The sequence below is a fragment of the Vicugna pacos genome, chromosome 25, assembly GCF_048564905.1.
Source record: "Vicugna pacos chromosome 25, VicPac4, whole genome shotgun sequence".
Taxonomy (NCBI): domain Eukaryota; kingdom Metazoa; phylum Chordata; class Mammalia; order Artiodactyla; family Camelidae; genus Vicugna; species Vicugna pacos.
Genome location: NC_133011.1, coordinates 24,065,905 through 24,085,540, shown reverse-complemented (window position 1 = coordinate 24,085,540; position 19,636 = coordinate 24,065,905). Strand labels below are relative to the sequence as shown.

The window sequence follows — 19,636 nt, the reverse complement described above, 5'->3', positions numbered from 1 at the left end:
TTAGTGTTTTTGGAGAACATTGGACATTAGACAGGGAAGACTGGTTAGAGGACTGCTCGTTTCCCTTCCAAGCCTGAGCCTCTGGGATACATGAGTGAATCTGATCTAAGAAATTCCTTTTTAGTTTTTTTTTAAATTTATCTAAATGATAAGTAATATGTTGCAGAGCTTATCTGAACAAAGTAACAAAAAACCCAAATATTACATAATTCCATTATATCCCCCACTATGAGGATTTGTGTATATTTGACCTTTAGAGAAAATAAAAATTGTGGGTGTATATACATAATTGTAGTTGGAATAAAGTTTTAAAATTGCATTTTATCATAAGAATTTTTCACATTGCTATATTATCTTCTTAATAGTTACTATTTTAAGAAATAGTAATGAAAACTCACTTGTAACAAAAGGAGCTAAAACATCATCTAAGTCTCTAAATCCTGCTGAAATCTGTCTGCCCGTTACTCCTTATTGGGGTTCCTGGGTTATCACATCACTTGAGCCGAGCATTATCTTGATTTATATATGGAGAACAAATAAATTGTGGACAATGAGGATTTATTTATATTTATTCATTTATTTCCATCTTACTCCAAAGTGGGTTTGAGAAGTGTTGGCTTTGCACTGAAGTTATAAAATTTTTTAGTTCATTTAAAATATATGGGAGAGAGTAACATGGCAGTTAAGAAAGGATCATCTTATGACATGGTCATCAGGCTTTTGAGGAATCAAAGTTTGCTTAGCTGGTTTCAGAAACTTTAATAAGAGATTAATTGTTGTAGAATATATAGAAATAGGATTTAGAAAATTGAAATTACTTTGAGAGTAAAACAGATGAATTAAATCATATTTGTCCTTTTAAAAACTGATATATTATTCAATAAATATTAATAACACTCTTTTTAGAGGTGTATTGGGGTTGGGGGAGTTAATAGCTTTATGCCAGAAAGGAGGTTCCGAGACTTCTACTTTTGAGATTCCAGGACTGCCTGGTCTTTGCACTCTCTTAATGTGTGGTAGCTCTACCTAACCTTGAGTTCTGGGCACTAGTTGGATATCTTCCTAACAGTTTTGGCTTTGAAAGTACACACACACACACACACACACACAGGGCTGTATACACATACATACTCATATCAGATATCTTAATTCATTCATTGGTTTAATTTTCCCATATTAACTCTTTCTCTCCATGCTTTTGTTTTTAAAATTTTCGAAGCTTAGTACAACAAATAACCATATACTTTCAGCTCTGTTCACTAGTTGTTAACATTTTACCATATTTACTTCCTCCCTTTTCACTCTCTTTGTATGTATGTACAAACTTTGTTTCTGAATCATTTGAAAATAAGTTACATCATGCTACTCTTCCTAAGATACTCAGTTTATATTCCTAAGAATATGGACATTCTCCTATACATACACAGTACCATTATCACACTCCACCCCAAAATACATCCCACATTCAGATTTCCTCAGTTGCCCCCCAAAGTGTTCTTACAGTTCGCATATACCTTTTAAATAGTAATCCTCCACAGAAAGTTAAACATTTTTTATTTTATGTTTTTGCTTGGGGGAGGTAATTAGATTAATTTATTTATTTATATTGGGTACTAAGGATTGAACCCCGGACCTCTTGCATGCTAAACACCCCCTCTACCATGAGCTATACCCTCCCCCTAGTAAAACATTTTTAAAGAGAAACATCTTTTCACATTATATCTTCATCTCTAGCTGCTTAAGAATCTTAGTTTTATTTTTAATTAAAAACTTACATTGTCCAGGGGTAATTCTTTTTAGAGATTCTGAACATTAATGTATTCACCAGTTGTTTCTTGAACACTTCTCGTTTGCCACTGTGCTGTTCTGTGTGTAGAAAGATACCTTTGTAGTAACTTAGTATAATGGAAAGAGAGACATAGGAACAGATAAATTATAATACAACTAGGTAGTTGCTAAAATAAAAAGAAGAACAAAGTACTCTGGGAACTTGAAGAACAGAACCATGAACCCTGCCGGAAATGCCAGAATGTTTATGGAGTGGTGATATTTGGGTTAGCTCTTGAGGAAAGGAAAACAGTTTGCCACAGGAGAAAGATATTTTAGGTAAGAGAATTGTATGTAAAAGCTTTGCGTTCTGAAAGGATATTTGGAAAATAGTATTATCTGGAAAGATAGGTTAGGATCCAAAAGTGAAGGGCCTCAGAAATTTGTGTTGTATCCTGTAGATAATGAGGAGCAGGTAGAGTTATGACTGGTCTGACTTGTATTAGCTGTATGTATTCTTTTCCACACTGAAAGAAATGATTTTCCTTTCCCAAAGAAAAATGTTTCAAAATTTAGAATATACGAGATCCTACCTTTTAATAGCTTTAAGTAAAATATTGGATTACAGACCAGCATGACAGTACTTCAGAAAGTACATTGAAAAAATAAAAATCTAAGAATTAAAGATTTTTACTGGTGCTTTATATTTTATTTACAATACAAGTAATTTCTCTGGTCTTGCCTTCTTAATATGCTTTTTAATTTCTTAAGATAATAGGCTTTCATTGACAAGCTACTGTATTATTATGAAGGAAATTTTATCCGTTACTCCCAAGCTACTCTTCATTGTTTGGTACTTTACTACAAGAATGACAAAAATATTTATGCAGTTGTTCAGTACATTGTTCAGGCTGTGTATTTGCATCATGCATCATTGTCAATGTTTGAAAGTTTATAGCTACACTCTAGGGGTTAGAATGGAGGGATTACTTAAAATTCACTTTGGTAGAATTTGCCAGGTTTCAGAGTAAGAAAATAAAACAATTTTGATATTAACAAGAGAAGATTTCAAAATTCCACCCTCTGTTTCTCTCTCCCCGAAACTCTCCTTCTTAGAAATAGAAATGGTGGAAGAAAATGAAAACATTTTCATTGAACATAATTCATTTTTGTAGGAAATTACGTATATGAATTATATATGTGAATACATATGAAATTTGCTGTGTTTTTACTTTAGTGTAAGATAGAAAGAGCAGGACAGAACTACCGCATGGCAGTCGTATTTGTCTGGACTAACTGTGCAGATTTGAAAGCTTCTGTCATCAAGGGGTGCTGGGTTCATTGAAAAATAAAATGGTGAAAATGGTGTCTTAAAGTGAGCTTTCTTAGCAGATTTTTGGCTTGATCAGCTTTAATATCAATTACTTCAGAAAATGAAGAGGTGATCTTTTTTAAGATCAGATTTGTTATTTGGGGGTTTGTCTTTAGATATTTTCTGATTTGAATAAGAGCCTCAATACTGAGCATTGTTCTGATTCAGGTAAGCAGAGCTGGTCCCAAAGTATAACTGCTGATGAGAACAGAATGGACAGCATTTTCGCCTAAGAAGAAGAATAATGACTATTGTTTTTTCATATATATGAGAATTCCTTGCCATTTAAGTGATTGGGTTGGGAGGGGTGGCAATAGGATTAAAGAAGGTCTTCAAAATTCTGTAACTGAGGGCAGAAATTAGGAGCTCTCTCAGGGCCTCTCTCTAATGGAATTGGTTGATTTGGAATCATGGAATTTAGACCTGAGAGGATCTTAAACATCATCTCAGTTAATTGCTCTCATTTTATGGCCTAGGCAACTGACTTGCCCAAGATCACAGAGCTAACTAGTAAGTAAGCAGAAGTGTTTTTCCCCACTACACCACTTAATTCCACTGTAACATGACAACCATTTTAAGATTTTATTCCTTGATTTTGAAATATAATGGAGTTCCCTTTTTTTTTTCTGTCTTGTAATTTTAACAGAAGCTCTGCTTATTTTTTTGCTCCCTCGTATCAGCCTTAGGTTTTAATATTTGTAAGTCAATTTTTTGAGGAAAATAATACTTACCAAGAACTTCCCTCAGCAACAAAAGATTAATGTTCATTCCTCCATCCAAATTGAAGGTCTACTAAAACCTTTACAAACCCAAAACCAAAAGCCCACATAGAAATAAAAAGTCACAAAAGCCGTATGCTAGCCATTCAGTGCACTTAGCAGCCTTCATTCACTGTACTGCCTAATCAGCTTTGAGTTGCTTTTCAAAAAATAAAACAACACCCCAGCTCACCAAAGTATACATTTTCCATTTGCTTTGTAAAATTAAGATTCTTTTTTAAACTTTGAGGAGTTTATATTCAGTTGCCTGATTGGTTTCAACATCATCTACAATATATAAAGATTCCAGGATCACTATTTGCAGTAGACATAATTGGGCAATACTGATCTTCAAGGTTTAGTTTTCTTAGGTTTAGTGTAAATGCACCCTAAACCATTCTAGTTTCCTTACTGATAAAGTACCTGAGACTTTCTCTTTTCTTGCTCTACCCGCAAATAGATGCAGGGCTAGCTGCTCTGGCAGGATTCCCTCCCTTTCCTCAGAGGGTTCAGCTTCTACAGCTTTTGTAATAGAAGACCCAGGAATCTGATACCTGTCCCTTGTGGAACCTTTACATATGTAACATGCTTTGAGAAGGAGAATAATGAGTGCCTACGAAAAACTTAGGCAGTGTTAGTCCATGAAAGTGTCCAGATGTGGATAGTACAGAGAAGGAAGTGGATTTCCAGTGTAACATCCTTACTTTCACTTTGTACTGTTCTTCCCATTTCTAGTTTCTCTGTGGTTTTTATGATATAAAAGCTCATTCTTCTCAGGAACTCCTGCCTCTCACTTGTTTCTAACAGTGTTAAGTATCTGTTACCTTACCACACAGTAGCAGAATTGAAGATGTCTCAAATAGGATTGGTAGTTGACTCATGGCAGTGCAGCACAGTGTAGTGTATGGTATGAACTCTGTAAAATTATAATTCCTCACATATGTATTTCCTTTGTGCATAATTACTACATTATTTACGTACCTATTAGAGTAAATCTCATCAAAATCACTACTTGATTATAATTTACTTACTGATTTTTATATTTGTTGTTGAAAACCACAAAGCTTAATATTTATGCTGTCCAAAATTTGCTGTAGCAACTTCTTTCCTTTATGTTTCTCCTTTTTAAACATTAAGGTACTCTTTTGAAACCACAATTCTTGGCCAAAATTAAGTATAGTTTTTTTAAATTTCTTTCTTATCCAGAAGAATGTTTCTTCTTCTCACTTGTTTTAAATTCTCTAGGTCATTTTAAATTCTGCCTAGAAAGGATAGAAATTATCTAACCCTAGATGAAAATTTCATCTTGTCAGTTCTGTTTGATGACAGTATTTACCTAGAGTGTTCCACTGGGGAAGAAAAGAAAGTGAGAAAGAACTCTGGTGTCAGGTGCTCTCGTCTGTCATTGCTATGGGGTAAGATATAATCTGAGACCAAAACTCTTATTTTGGAGATGAAAATGCTGAGACTCATTAGAGAAATTGAAAAGTCTCTCAACTACTTTATACTGAATTTCTACAGGGGCAGTCTTCTAATCAATACATGTCTTGCAACCTGTTGCCATCTCTTGGGTTTGCTTTTTTTTTTGGTAAGCAAATACCTAGTAGAACAACATAGATATAAAGATGTTTAGCAAAATATTTTCCTCCTCTGTAATAAGTTCAAGTTTAGAATTGTATTATTTCAAATAGTTTGTAGGGTATCTTACCATATTTAAAACCTGAAAGTAATGAATTTGAGGGTTAGAGGAGTTTATTTCCAGTGATACGGTCCATGAAGGCTCTTGGTGTGCCGTCTTCCTATTAGGCTGTTGAAGAAGAAAATCAGACAAGATAAACAGAAATGAATGAATGTGGAGCAGTTACCAAGGAGAAAGAATTAAAAGGAAGATTTAGAGCCAGAATAATTAATATTTTTCAAATATTAGATTTTCCCTAGATGTCTAATTTTTTTGGTAGGAAGAAAAAGAATAAAAATTTTTTCAATTGTAAAATGTATTATTTCATTCAAACATTTGTTTTTTCTGTAACAGTTTGTGTAAGTACCTATGTTAAGTAAGAAGTATCTTTTAGGGTAGAGGGTTTGCCCATGGGGCCTAGATTAATAAATGGCTCATTTAAGGCCTCGTAATCCTCTCATCCCTTGCCTCTCTACAGGTTCTGGAGCAGTTACAAATGTCTAGATAAATGTGCATATTGACTTTTTATTATTATTACTTCCTAGGTACTTCACATGACTGGAGGTTACGGTGTGGTGCTGTGGACTTGTACTTCACACTTTTTGGCCTCAGTAGACCTTCCTGCTTACCCTTGCCAGAGCTTGGGTTGGTCCTTAATTTGAAAGAGAAAAAAGCTGTCTTGAATCCGACCATAATTCCAGAGGCCATAGCAGGCAACCAAGAAGCTGCAGTTAATCCAAGTAGTCACGCACAACTAGTTGGATTTCAGAACCCTGTAAGAATCACGTGTGTTATAGAAGATGTAGTTTAATTATATAGAGCTATCTAAAGAAGAGAATAGCTTCTTTTGAACTGGTGGATTTTAAAGCCACTAACAGCTTCTTGTGCCATTTAAGAAACTGCTGGTTGACATTAGTTTAGAACTTTACAATTTATAAAGTGCTACTGACAACTACATAGCGGCCCATAACATGATGTGCTGCCAGTCTGTTTACTCCTTTTGTGATAACATAATGATTTTCTGTACTTGAGCATAGAATTTTTACTTTGAGTAGTAGAAAATTGAAATGAATATTTAACCTATTACATACTAACCTATCTTGTCCATATATAATAATGGCTTGAACACATGGCCCTGACTTTCTTTATTTTGCTACTTTGCATAATAGCATAATTCTAAATATGTGAAAAGTGCCTGGCAAATGCTTATTGAATCAAATAAGTAAATGACAATGAACAGTCAGGTAATTGCATAATCTGATTTGGGGAGGAAAGTATGCATTACATCTTTTAACTTATATATATGTGTATGTGTTTGCCTTCAGAAAAGCTTTTAATTTCTAACTATGCATTATGAAATTACCAAGCTTTTTGTAGAAAGATCTGTAGGATGTATAGCAATCATTTTATTATAATGTAAAGAAAGTTTTCCAGAAATGATTTTCTTATTGATGACAAAATGTCCCCAAGTACTTCAGGCTTCATTTTTCACCAATATTTAGACCAGATTACTTGCCTGGCAATTCCCTGCTGGTGTTTTGACATTTTAAAACTCAAATTTCTCTTTATGCTAGTTAGTAATAGTTATTTAAAATTACTTATTCACCAAAATTTTTAAAAATACAATCATACTTATTTGTTGTAAATTTAAAATGTATCCTAGGGTTTGAGCTATGAAGAAGTAAGACAAATCTTTTAATAGGAAAAAAAAGTCTCATAAAAGAGCTCTTTTAGATCTGAATATTTATAAACCAGTAGAAATGAATATGTTTATAATTCTTGCCATGTATGTTAACTTATTCACATTTATACTTGAAGTCTTTAGGGTAAGAGGAGAAAGTGACACAAAAGGATAGAGTCTTCAGGGAAATCTTTAAAAGTTCACTTAATACCTCCCTTCTCCCCACAAAAAGACCAGCAGATAGGAAAAGGTGAGATTTATTTTAAGCCCATTGCTCATAACTTTTAGGCACTGGGCATGCTCTAATCTGCATGGTTGCTATAGGTATTAGTTTTCAACTATGACATGAGCTACTTGTCTTCAGAAATCTAATTTTGATCTTGAATATTGCCACAGGAAGATGATCACCTTGCCAAGGAAGCATCATGTAATATATCAGCTCATCAGCAGGGAGTGAAGAGGAAGGCTGATACACCACTGGGGTCCCCACTAGAACCTGGTCAAATACTGGAGAAGAATGAGGATAGCAGTAAAGTCAAACTCAAAATCAGAGTAAGAAATACAGGTTAAACCTGTATTAACAGTGTAGGATATTCACCTTCTTGTAAATCTTTTTGAATACTTGCAATGGTTTTTCCTTAGCAGGAACAGATGGGACAGACTGAATCATGAAAGAACTCAATGTCCATTCCAACCAATTTTTAACTTCTATTATCACATACTTCTTCTCTGTTTGGGGGAGGAACTATGTGTGCACAGTCTACCACAGCTCACTACTTCTTCCCACAACATAGGAACAGATTTTAGTTGTTATTGTATTTCCAGTAATTTCTAATCAGCTTCTTATGGAGGCTGGACCACATAATCTTTTCTTTCTCTTTAATACTTTTTGAGAAAAAGACTACTTTTCCTTTTAAGATATTTTGGGGGTATATCCCATGGCCTTTCTGCTGCCTTTTGGAGGAAAAATCCAAACGTAAAGTGACATAATGGCTCTTTTTCTCCATGTTTTATGTGTGTGTGTTTTAGTTTTCAAATTCTCAAGATGAGGAGGAAATTGATATGGATACTGTTCATGATAGCCAGGCATTCATTTCTCATCATTTAAACATGCTTGAAAGGCCATCAACTCCAGGTAAGACTGTGTACTGCGTTCACTGGGGTAGTGGAGACAGTTCACACGATGTCACTATTTTAAACTGTGTTACTTTATTTTCAAGAGAACAACTATAAAGTTTAAAAGTAACCAGTATGAAGTACGAGATTGTATCAAATTATAACACATATCAGCGAAGGAATGAATTTTTTAAAAGTATTTCTTTTAATTTTCTACTTTATTTTGGTTCTTTTTAAGTATTTGGCTTACTTCTAGATTTTTAAAAATTAATGTAACTGTATATATAAATTATATATTATATATAAAACTTGACTGTAGTAATGCAGCCTATGACAACTACTTTTTTCTCTTAACTTCCTGTTTCACGTAATACTGTATCATATCATAGATTTCTGCATACATCTCTCAAACATCATAATCTTTTCTTTTGAAAATATTACCTGAGACAGTATTGAGTTGATACACTTAAATTTACCATATTATTTCCCAGTGGGTAGACATTTAGGTTGTTTCTGATTTTAATTTTTTGCAAGTAATTCTCTGTGGGTAACTTTATGCTGGAGCATTTGTTTCTTTTTTGTCAAATTATGCTCTTAGACATGTAAGTGTATTTTGGTGAAAAGATTAATTTTAACTTTATTATAAAATACCCATCTTCAGAAGATTTTTATAGCTCTTGAAATAGACTGCCATAATGCTTTTTGAAGAGATTATACCTAATTCATGTCATCAGCATTTAAAACTTTTTAGGAATAAAGCTTTGATGTCACTTGCATGTAAGTTATGAAATACAGTAATAAAGCAAATACTGGAGAACCTACCACTCACCTTTACATGTATACGACTGTTCCTCTGTGTGTCTTCCCTGATTCTGTTCACCTGTCTTTTCACTACAAGTAAATAAATACTGTCTTGAATTTTCTTTTTTTCTTTTTCTTAATCATTCTGTTGCTTTTCTTTACAGTGTACCACATAGATATATGATCTATATGTTTACTTGCCCCTAGTTTTTGAATTGTATAAAAATGTTATAACACTCGATATGACTTGGTTTTTTCAGTCAACATTATGCTGCTAAAATTCATCCCTATTGATATATAAGATGTAATCCATTAATTTTTATTTATCACATTTTTTTTTGTATCTCATAGTACTATTTTATTGTCAATATAATAACTTGAGATATTTATTAACTATAAAATGATAATTCAAGTTTATAATGCATTTCTTTTTTGTGGGAGAGGGATACTGTTCCTGTTTTTTTTTAATTGGAAAGTTCTATTTATACGTCATGCTAATTGTGGTTATCTTTTATGATCTTTACATTTGAATGAGGTTTTTTTTAAAAAACATGTTATGTTTGTGCAAGTCTCTCTTACCCACCTTAGTCTGCTTGTTGTTTGTTTGGCTTTTTGTTTAATTTTATTTATAAGACCTAAATTATTTTTTACTCTCTAGCAATCTAGGATGAGCTAGTAGAATTTGAGAACTGGCATCGGGTAGAGTATGAACCTAATTGTATTTGAAAACTGACAGGTCATGAATTCTTTGGCTTCTATAATTATGAGATCTTAATGATTATTTATGTATTCTATCCATTTTATAGATAAGTAAGCTTAAGCAGAGAGATCTTAAATGACTTGCCCTAAATGACATACCCAAGTAATGGCCAACTCAGAGCTAGACCCAAATCTTAGAACTTTGTGACAAATGAAAATGAGGCAAAAAGAAATAAATGTCTGTCCTGGATTTTATATCTAATTTGTGGGTAATTTGGAATTAGAAATTGGATCTCCTGATACTGCAGTACTGTTCATGTTAAACCATTAAAACATTTCCTGTTTTAAATATCTTCTATAATCCCTAAATTATTTTGATCTATTTGTTGAGTAAATATTAATAATGGAATTTATTAATAATTTTGGGGGGAGCAGGCAAACTTTATTATATGCAAAGTTCCGTATAACTAATAAAAAATATGACATGGTTTTGTCCCAGAATATAGACTCTAATTTATATGTTCAGTAGTCTAGTCAGATTTACTGTCTTTCTTGAATGTGTATTTTTCTCAGATTTAAGTATCATGGTTTCCCAGAACCATGACAAAGGATTAAATCAAATAGGATCTTCAGTAGTTTTAAAATACAGTATTATTTTTATTATTAGAATTTTTCTATTTATCTGATTCTGGCTTTAAGGTTAACTTATAGAAAACCTTCAGCCTGTTTTCTTCTTTTGGGAAACAAATAAATCCCTGTTTTCCCTCTTCTTTGGCATTTTAGGGCTCTCTAAATATCGGCCAGCTAGCTCCCGATCTGCTTTAATACCCCAGCACTCATCAGCCTGTGATGGCACACCCACCACAAAACCCCAGTGGAGTATGGAACTTGCACGGAAGGGAACAGGTGAAATTATTATGATTATTTTTATTGCTATTTTGCTCAAGAACAAATCTACAAACATCATAAAGTTTCTTTATCAACTAAAAAAATACATTGAAAATTATAGATCTGAGGACTTGCTTTTCTTGCAACACGTTGACTTTATATTATGTAACATAACGACTTTTAAATTAGACTTTTTGCTATTTCAAAAATAATGTACTACTATTATATAAAACTGTGACATAACAGATAAGTAGAAGGGAGGGGGAAAATCATCCTTTATTACGCCTTTTAAGGATACCTATTAACATTTTGCTCTTTCCTTGCAGTGCTTTTTCTAAGAATATTATAATAAGAAAAATGTCAGCTTCAGTAGAAGCTATCAAATCTGTACCATAATTGTATTTTTATAAAATACAAAAATCAACTACTTATTTCTCCTCTCACCCTCCCCCTGACTGTTTGGTCATTCATGATTAGTCATGAAGACTCGATGCTGTACCTAGAAAACTAATATATTCTTTTAAATCATTTCATATCATTCGGGCTTAAGTTTATGAAAGGTAATTCAGTTCATACGTGATTGTTACCTATTCTGCTATTCTACATTGTCTTCTACTTTGTTCTTTTGCTTACAAAGAGAAGATTATAAACCAAATAAAGAGTAAACTTTCAATGCTGATGAACAAAAATTTAGTTGTCAAGTTTTGGAGGAACAGGGAGTGAAAAAAAAAAGATACATAAGCAAGATTATTTTTAAAGAATAGCTTTTCCAGAAGTCATTAGTCAGGCTTTAAAATTCCAACTGATGGATTCTGCTAATATAAACCATGTAGTTTTCATATAAACAAAAGAGTAACTGTTTATTGATTGGAGGAACTTAGGGATCAGCTGTGATGAATAGGAGACTTCAAACAAAAGCAACACCTCAGAATATTTTGGTTTTGAGACCCCAGACTGTTGTTTGCTTGTATCTCTTTGTGTGTTCTATGCATTTATTTTAATAAATTCACCCAAAATGTATTTCAGAAGGAAGTCAGCTAGAGACTTTAGCACTTAACTTGAAGTGAATTTTGACATTTCTTGGCCCTTGCCAATTCTATACTTTCTTGGTTTTGTTTTGGGTTTTGGTGTAATTTTGCTTTATAATCATTATACTTATTAAAATTTTATCAGGCATGAAAAATTTTTTACATCTTTTAAAATTATAAAGCTTAGGGCATTTCAAGCCTCTTGATATAGTTTGAGAGTGATGTTCATGCTTGTTTTCCATGGCTTTTAAAAAAGAAATCTATCTAAATTCCAACAGGCAAATAAATTCATGTTCCAGTAAAGAAACTGAATATATTTGTTTTTTCCTAGTGATGTGGCACACTAACCTATGTATAAAAGCAGATCTTAACACCTTTTTGTGCCCACCAGTGTGCCTTTTTATCATTATTTCATATGGCTTTAAAAGAATACATTTTAACTTTTTTTGGAATCTATATAACTTAATTTTGAATGTATTCTTTAATGTGCTTTTGTAATTTCCCTTAAGTGTATTTATGCTATCCAGTACCATATGACCACTGAGCAGGTCTTAAAATTCAACAAGGATATTATTAGAATTTAGAGAATGTTCATTTTACAAGTGGTAGTGTTCCAAAAGTTTGTTTATACATGTATTTATTTTGAAATTCTAAGTACAGTTTTCCTGTAAACATACTGTTATATTTGATAAGTAACTTCCCCAAACTAGCCAACAAAAACCCTCTTAACTTACACCATCCTGAAGAACAGAAGTAGCAGACTTAGCTGCTATGTGTAACACTGTTTCTGAGAGAAAAGGCCCTTAAAGCTCCATATTTTGGAATGTTAGAAGCACAACTTTAACCTAACTCAAGTAAAGTTGGCAGTAAAACAGGAACTTCCTCTCTTCCTGCCTCCCCGTAGAAGCTGGGCTGAGGGTTGAGAGTTGGGGTTCTGAATAGTGGTAAGGGAAGCTGTGGTCTCTCGGGGTTATAGATTGAGGTTCACAAGTGGGTTTTGGGGGGCCTTATTCAGCTCTTCCAACTGAGGCATCTTGTACTGGCCATAGAAGTCTTACAAAAATTTTTGAAGTAGTTGACTAAAAACGAAGAGATTACAGATAAAAATTTGGATTTCCAGCTTTTCTTGAAGAAGAGTTAACCGAGAGGCTGTCTTAGGCAGTGATGTGCTTTCCATTCCATTGGTTCTTTTTGTGTCGCACCTGGTAGTCTGCTTACTCATTTATGGTGTCCCCTTAGGTTCAAGGCTTTTGAGTTTGTGACCCCTGCTTGCTTTATTCATGAGCCGAGATGAGGTCTGAGATAATTGAGAACTGGAATGTGTTGCATGCCTCATCTGGGAGGGGTAGAAAAGGAATGAGGATTTAGGTGAGATAAAGAAGTGGGAACTGTTAAGTAGAAGACAGGTCATGGTTTACTTTTTAACTTTTTTTTAACTTCCCTACCCCCACCCATTTTCTCTTTACTTGCATATGATAGTGAGAGGAATATTTTAGGGTAGGGGTGACATGTGGGTGGTAGGTTAAGCCATCGGAGGTAAGAAAGGAGAAGTGGCAGTGCTATTTTCCTTCATTACTTGACTATTTCATTTCCCTCTCCTGAGTCAGGAAGGGAATCTGGAGAAAGGGCTGTGTGGTTCGCGTGGTGTGATGGGTTGAGCCTACCACGTCATCTCCTTTCCCACCACTGCAGCTCCCTCTCCGCAGCTGCCGAGGCCTGAGGTGGCTGGTCTGTCTCCCAAGTTGCTGCGGGTTGCAGTGATGAGTGGAGGAGTGACAGGAACAGGAGCGGAGGGAAATCCCTGGTGGTTTCTGTGGGGAGGAGAAGAAGGAGAGTTCCTGGAGTTGCCTCACTGGGGCTGCTGTATTATGTAACAACTTCTTGCATAACTCAGAAAAGCACTGAAAAGCAGAGTTCTGGTACAGAAACCTTAAAAAAAAACAAAAAAAACTCAAGAGCCCTAGAATTCTTTCTTTTGAAACTCAATGAAAAACAGACTGGTTTTTTTTTCTTTAAATTATAATGATATGATTCTACACATTTTTTAAATCTAAAGAATCTAAAGAACAGACTTCACACTTTTCCTAACAGAAACTGCAGATTTTGTGTTAAATTTCAACATATACCTAATGCAGTGAATTTAATAGGGTTAGCAGGTTACTCAATGTCTGTGTTCAGCACTTTTATCAAATGGACTGCAAAGCTTCTACATTAGGCTTGTATTAAGTACCTCATTCTATTTGTTTTGCATTTGTTAAATTGACTGCAGCTAACTCTTATCCATAGTGAATTCATTAGGTCTCTAGGAGAGATTTTATGTTAGATAGAACGACAAAACTGAACATCTGCCTTATTCTTTCCCGAAAACATGAAATAGGAAAAATTATAATATTGTGAATTATGTTTATCTCCTTTTCCTGATACATCTCCTGTCTTATAATAGAGACTTACTATTTCAGATCATTAAAAGGGCTTTCATTAGCTTTAAAAATGAGTGGTGTCTAACCTGAAAGGGCCTCAAGTTCCCAGGCATCTTATAAACCCTGAAAATTATAGTGAAATTTCTTATGTAAATGTTTGTATTTGGGGATAGTAATAGATGCATTTTTCTCAGTAGAGATTCTGTAGATGACCTCGTTATGCTAGTATGAAAGTAAATTCATACGTGTCCCAAATCTGACTGTTAATATAGTTCCACATGTGAGAGAAATTGTACTTTGTTATCACCTTGTATTAGACCTGGTAAAAATACTCAGGAAAGATAAAAATTAAACAAATAAAAAATATACATTGTCTACAATAGAAATGAAAACATAAGAGGAAAATGTTGGTGGTAATAGAGTAACATTCGGTTTTATGAGACGTTCTGTTGTTACAAACACTATTCTAATGAATATTTTTGTATATATTTCTTTGCAGTTATGCATGAGCACAATTTGTGGGATCAATTTGTAGAAATGAGCTTTCTGAATCAAAAAATATGAGCATTTAACATTTACACAGATAGTGCCAATTTGCCTTAACTTCTTTTTAAAAAATGCTTTTGTCATGGAAAACTGTAAAGTAATCAGACTAGCATAATGAACCCCCAATAAAGCTGCAGAAATTATCAGCTCTTGATCAGTCTTGTTTAATCTATACCCTTACCCACTTCCGCCCTTCTGAATGATTCCAAAACAACGCCCACATATTTTATTCATAAATAATTTGGTATATGTTTCTAAAAGGTAAGGACTTTAAAAAGTCATAACCACAATAATATTCTTATGCTTGAAAAAGTAAAGTTTTTTCATATCATTAAATATTCAGTCACTGTTTAAATTTCAATTGAGTCATAAATGCCATTATTTTTGTTTTAGTTTTTAACTATATGTTTGAATCACTTCCACATAAGGTCTACACATTGCGATTGGCTAATATATCCTTTACATCTTTTTAAAGTTTCCAGTCCATCTTTTCTCCTCTCTTTTTTCCCCTTTACAGTGTGTTTGTTAAACAATTGAGGGTTTTGATCTGTAGTTTTCAAGTCTGTATTTTGCTAATTGTATACCTGTATTGTAATTAGATTCCTCTATATTTCCTTTAAATTTGTGGTTGTGTCTAGAAGCTTAATTGGATTCAGGTTTATAGATGGTGGTGTGTTCTTCCATCTGGAAGCATACAATGTCTGGTTGACTTTTTTATGAGATTAGCCACTAAAATGTTCAAGGCTTCGATACATTAATTTATTAAGGGTTGCAAGATGGTGATATTATAATTCATCTTTCTGTTTTTATTTTTAAACTGAATTATTTCTATAAAGCTAACTTCACCCCCATCTACTATTACCCAGTGGTATAGATCATATCGCAAAAGAAAGATAAAGGCTTGATTCTCTCTATTTAATAATTTTCAAAATAACAAGTTGGCTATTTAGTATCTTCCAGTGGTGATCCATCAGTTCTAATCCATTACAGTTACTTTCCTTATCAGTATTCAAATTGTCCCATCTTTGGTCAGTGAGAATCTCTTAGGTTGACTCTTGAGTCTCTTGAGAAGACTTGAACTTCCTTGCTGTTATACGAGATTTTTAGGCTCATCTTGCAACTGTTCTACCCAGACCTGGAATCAGCCATTTGTCCTAAGAGCCCTGGTTCCTAACACTTTTATCCTTGAATCTAGTTAATCCATTGTCCTCTTAATAGACTTCATACAAATCAAGAGAAATGGAAGATTTATAATCAGTATATCTTTGATGAATAGTAGAAGACTAGTAGACAAGAGATTGGATTTACTTTTGAAGTGGTTATAAGTATTCCTTGGTACCTCCATTAAATAAATAAATTAAATAAACCTAATTACCTACCTCCCACAAAAAAAAGATAAATTATAAAAAAATTACATCTGTAATATTCCTTGGAAAGAGTACACTTAGTTGTACCCCTGGCAGTTGCCTCTACTGGGAAGTACAGTTTCCAATATAATTATTGGCTTTTCTGAAATCCAAGTAGCTTGGCAGGTGTTTAGGATTAGATGATGAAACTTCTCTCAGTACAGAAATGGACCTCAGACTCCCAGTAGTGCAGGCAGGCATTTGGAAAGCTGCAAAGTCTGGTGATGTAGAGTGACTAAATAATGAGATAAAAGTTACAGGAATTTGTTTATGAGACGTTAAAGTCCTATTACTTATCCTCATCACTTGGCTAGTGTATATTCTGTTAGGTAGGGACCTATATTCCCATATATATAGAATTGAGGATATGTTTATATATTTCATTTAAAATCTAAATTGAAATTATATAGTGACATATTTGACTTAACTATAAATCAGATATCTCTCAAAATTTTTCTGAATTTTTCTTTTTCTCTGTGCCTTAATTTCCCCATGTGTATTATGTTGTTGGGTACATGAAGAAACTAATTCTTTTTGGGCAGTTTGGGGAAAACTTCCCAAAGAAGTGACATTTGAGCTGCATTTTAAAGTATTAAAGAGCCTAAAATGTTTGTTTCTTTCCCTTTCCCTTCCTTTAGGGTACAGTTTAAACATTACTTCCTTGGAGAAGTTTGTCTCTGATTCCACCCGACTCACCACTCATTTAAGTCTCTGGTTGTGCTCCTGTTTCACTTCTGGTGTTTTGTCTTTTTATTACTCAAATGTACTCACTCAATTTCTTTCTTCTTTGCTAGTTTGTAAGCTCCAGGAGAACTGAGATCTGTCCAGTTCATCACTATTTTCCTCTCTCTCATGTAGTTCCTGACATGTGTTAAATGAATGTGCAAGTCAGACAAGAAACAAGGGAAGGGCATTTCAAGCGCTGGAGTAGCATTTACAAATAAGTGAAGGGGGTAGTTTTAGAGTGTATAGAAGGGAATAGTGGAAGATAAGGTAAATTCAGAACAGATTGTGAACTGTCAGTAGAATTTGAACTGAAAGTGATTTTTAGAAAACTTCTATGGTGATGCCTCTTTTGGTGTTAAAAAAAATGACTTGGGGCTAAACTGGATCAAAATTAGCGCTGAGAATTTACTTTTTAAAAAAGAAAAGAAACCACTGCATTGAAGTAAATTTTAGTGAGAAAAGCTTAGGTTTTTAGCTAGTTTAAATTTTAAAAATAGTTTTTCAGAAATTGCTGCAGTGAGGTCTAAAGATCTTGTTCTATCAGTAGAACTACCTGAGCTTTTAAACGAATAATCATAATCGGCTTTGTTTTTAGGAAGGTCACTGTGCAGTAGGGCCTCTGAACCTCAACACTGTTGCCAGTTTGGGCCATGAGAGTTCTGTGCTGTAGGGGGCTGTCCTGTGCGTATAGTGCTTGACAGCATCACTAGCCTCTACCCACAGGTGACCAGTAGTACTTCTTCCCCGTCCCGCCCCAGTTGTGACAACAAAAGTGTCTCCAGACATTGCCAAACAACCCCTGGGGGACAAAGTTGTCCCTAGCTGAGAACCATTGCTGTGCGGCTGTGTGAAGTATGGATTTGACTGTGGGACACTTCAGACAAAGAAGCCAGTTAATAGGACACTAGTACTGTGACCCAGAGGAGGGGAGGTAGTTTGAATTGGTACAGCTGCAGACTGGACAGAGGGGCAGATTTAAGAGGTACATGTAAGCGAGAATAAACAAGATTGGGGATTTATTTATTTATTTATATATATAAAAATATATAAAATAAATATATAAAATAAGGTATTTATTATTTTGTATTTTATTTATTTATATTATTGTTTACTCATTGGGTCTGGAAGAAAGAGGATCTGAGATGATTCTTAGGCTTTTTTCTTAGTTGGCTGCAAGTCTAACACATGTGTCATCATTATTGTTGCTTCATAGTACTTTAAATATTAAATATTAATTTTTAGAAGATGGTTTGATAACACACTAGCGTATGTCATAATTTGTATAGACTACAAGGAATTGAAATATTCACTTCCTGGCCAGAATGCTGAAAACTTACCTTTGTGTAACTAATAGGATGTCTTACTTAGATACTTCTCTCATTCCTAATTACTCCCATGGAAGTGGTAAACACTTAGAAATCTGTTCTTTTTCCTGTCTTGTCTTCAGTTCCCTCTTCCCTTTCACTTTCCTTGTTATCAATGGGAATTTATTTGGGTGTTTTTCATCTTGAAGGTAAAGAACAATCACCTTTGGAGATGAGTATGCATCCAGTTGCAACAGCTCCACTTTCAGTATTTACTAAAGAACCTGCGTCTTCCAAACACAGCGACCACCATCACCACCATCACCACGAGCACAAGAAGAAGAAGAAGAAGCACAAGCACAAGCACAAGCACAAGCACAAGCACGACAGTAAAGACAAGGACAAGGAGCCCTTCGCCTTCTCCAGCCCTGCCAGCGGCAGGTCTGTCCGTTCCCCTTCTCTTTCAGACTGAGGCGGGGACAGAGGGGAGCTTTTCGTCAGTGTCCAGGAGAACACGCGTAGCTAAAGCTTTGTGCTCGGGGAAGAAAAAAGCAGAATAGTTGCCTCTCTCATAGAGATTCAAGTCTAAACATTTGATTTACGTTATTTATAAAATTGAAATCTAGTTCGGAAACTATATTTTATAGTTCTGAATAAACCGTTTCATCTTGTTTCCCCCTTCACACAACACACACACACACACACACACACACACACACACACACCTATATTTTATAGTTCTGAATAAACCGTTTCATCTTGTTTCCCCCTTCACACAACACACACACACACACACACACACACACACACACACACACACACACACACACACACACACACACACACACACACACACACACACACACACACACACACACACACACACACACACACACACACACACAGTGAACCCTTCCGTGAGGCCCTCATACCCACTGGCAGTTCCCACCCACATCATGGTCTCCATGTGTACTGCCAAAGTCAATTATGTTTTAAAGCCTTTGACAGATTTATGGGGCAAGGTTATATTTCAGACAGAAGCTGCTACCAAATCTGTGGTGAAACCAGTATTTCCAGTGAAATACTGTATAACAACACTTGGAACTACTGAGAGAGAGGCTTTTCTCTAGGAGTCTTCCTCACTGTATTTTTTTGGTCTGTGTTAACCATAGAAACTAAGCATCAGAATTCATGAGCAAGAATACATGGCATTTTTCTTTTGCCCTAAAATACTGAGATTTTCAGAAGCAGCTTTTAAAAAATTTTGAGTGACTTTTTTGATAGCACATTTGGTGATTATGATGTTGGAATTGAACAGAACTATCAAATACAGTTCTCAAATCAAGATATTTATAAGTCCTTTTTTTCATTACGTGTAAGGGAATATGTTCATATGTAGAATATGTTTGCCAAATGTGGACACTTTATATGCCCAACACATTCTGA

At 34.4% G+C, this 19,636-nt stretch overlaps 1 protein-coding gene across 8 annotated transcripts in view; it reads left to right on the top strand.

Annotated features, from left to right (window-relative positions):
• The window catches only part of TAF2 (TATA-box binding protein associated factor 2), an 87,803-nt gene that overhangs the window by 52,400 nt on the left and 15,767 nt on the right, over nucleotides 1–19,636 (top strand). For 5 of the 8 annotated variants that reach the window (XM_072949652.1, XM_072949649.1, XM_072949651.1 and 2 more), the window contains exons 23-27: nucleotides 6,121–6,350; nucleotides 7,653–7,808; nucleotides 8,286–8,391; nucleotides 10,656–10,778; nucleotides 18,400–18,631. In XM_072949652.1, coding sequence (XP_072805753.1) covers nucleotides 6,121–6,350; nucleotides 7,653–7,808; nucleotides 8,286–8,391; nucleotides 10,656–10,778; nucleotides 18,400–18,631 — 847 coding nt within the window. Of the gene's footprint in view, nucleotides 1–6,120; nucleotides 6,351–7,652; nucleotides 7,809–8,285; nucleotides 8,392–10,655; nucleotides 10,779–18,399; nucleotides 18,964–19,636 lie in introns of those variants that run through there. The other 3 variants (XM_072949654.1, XM_072949655.1, XM_072949656.1) reach the window with 3 other exon arrangements.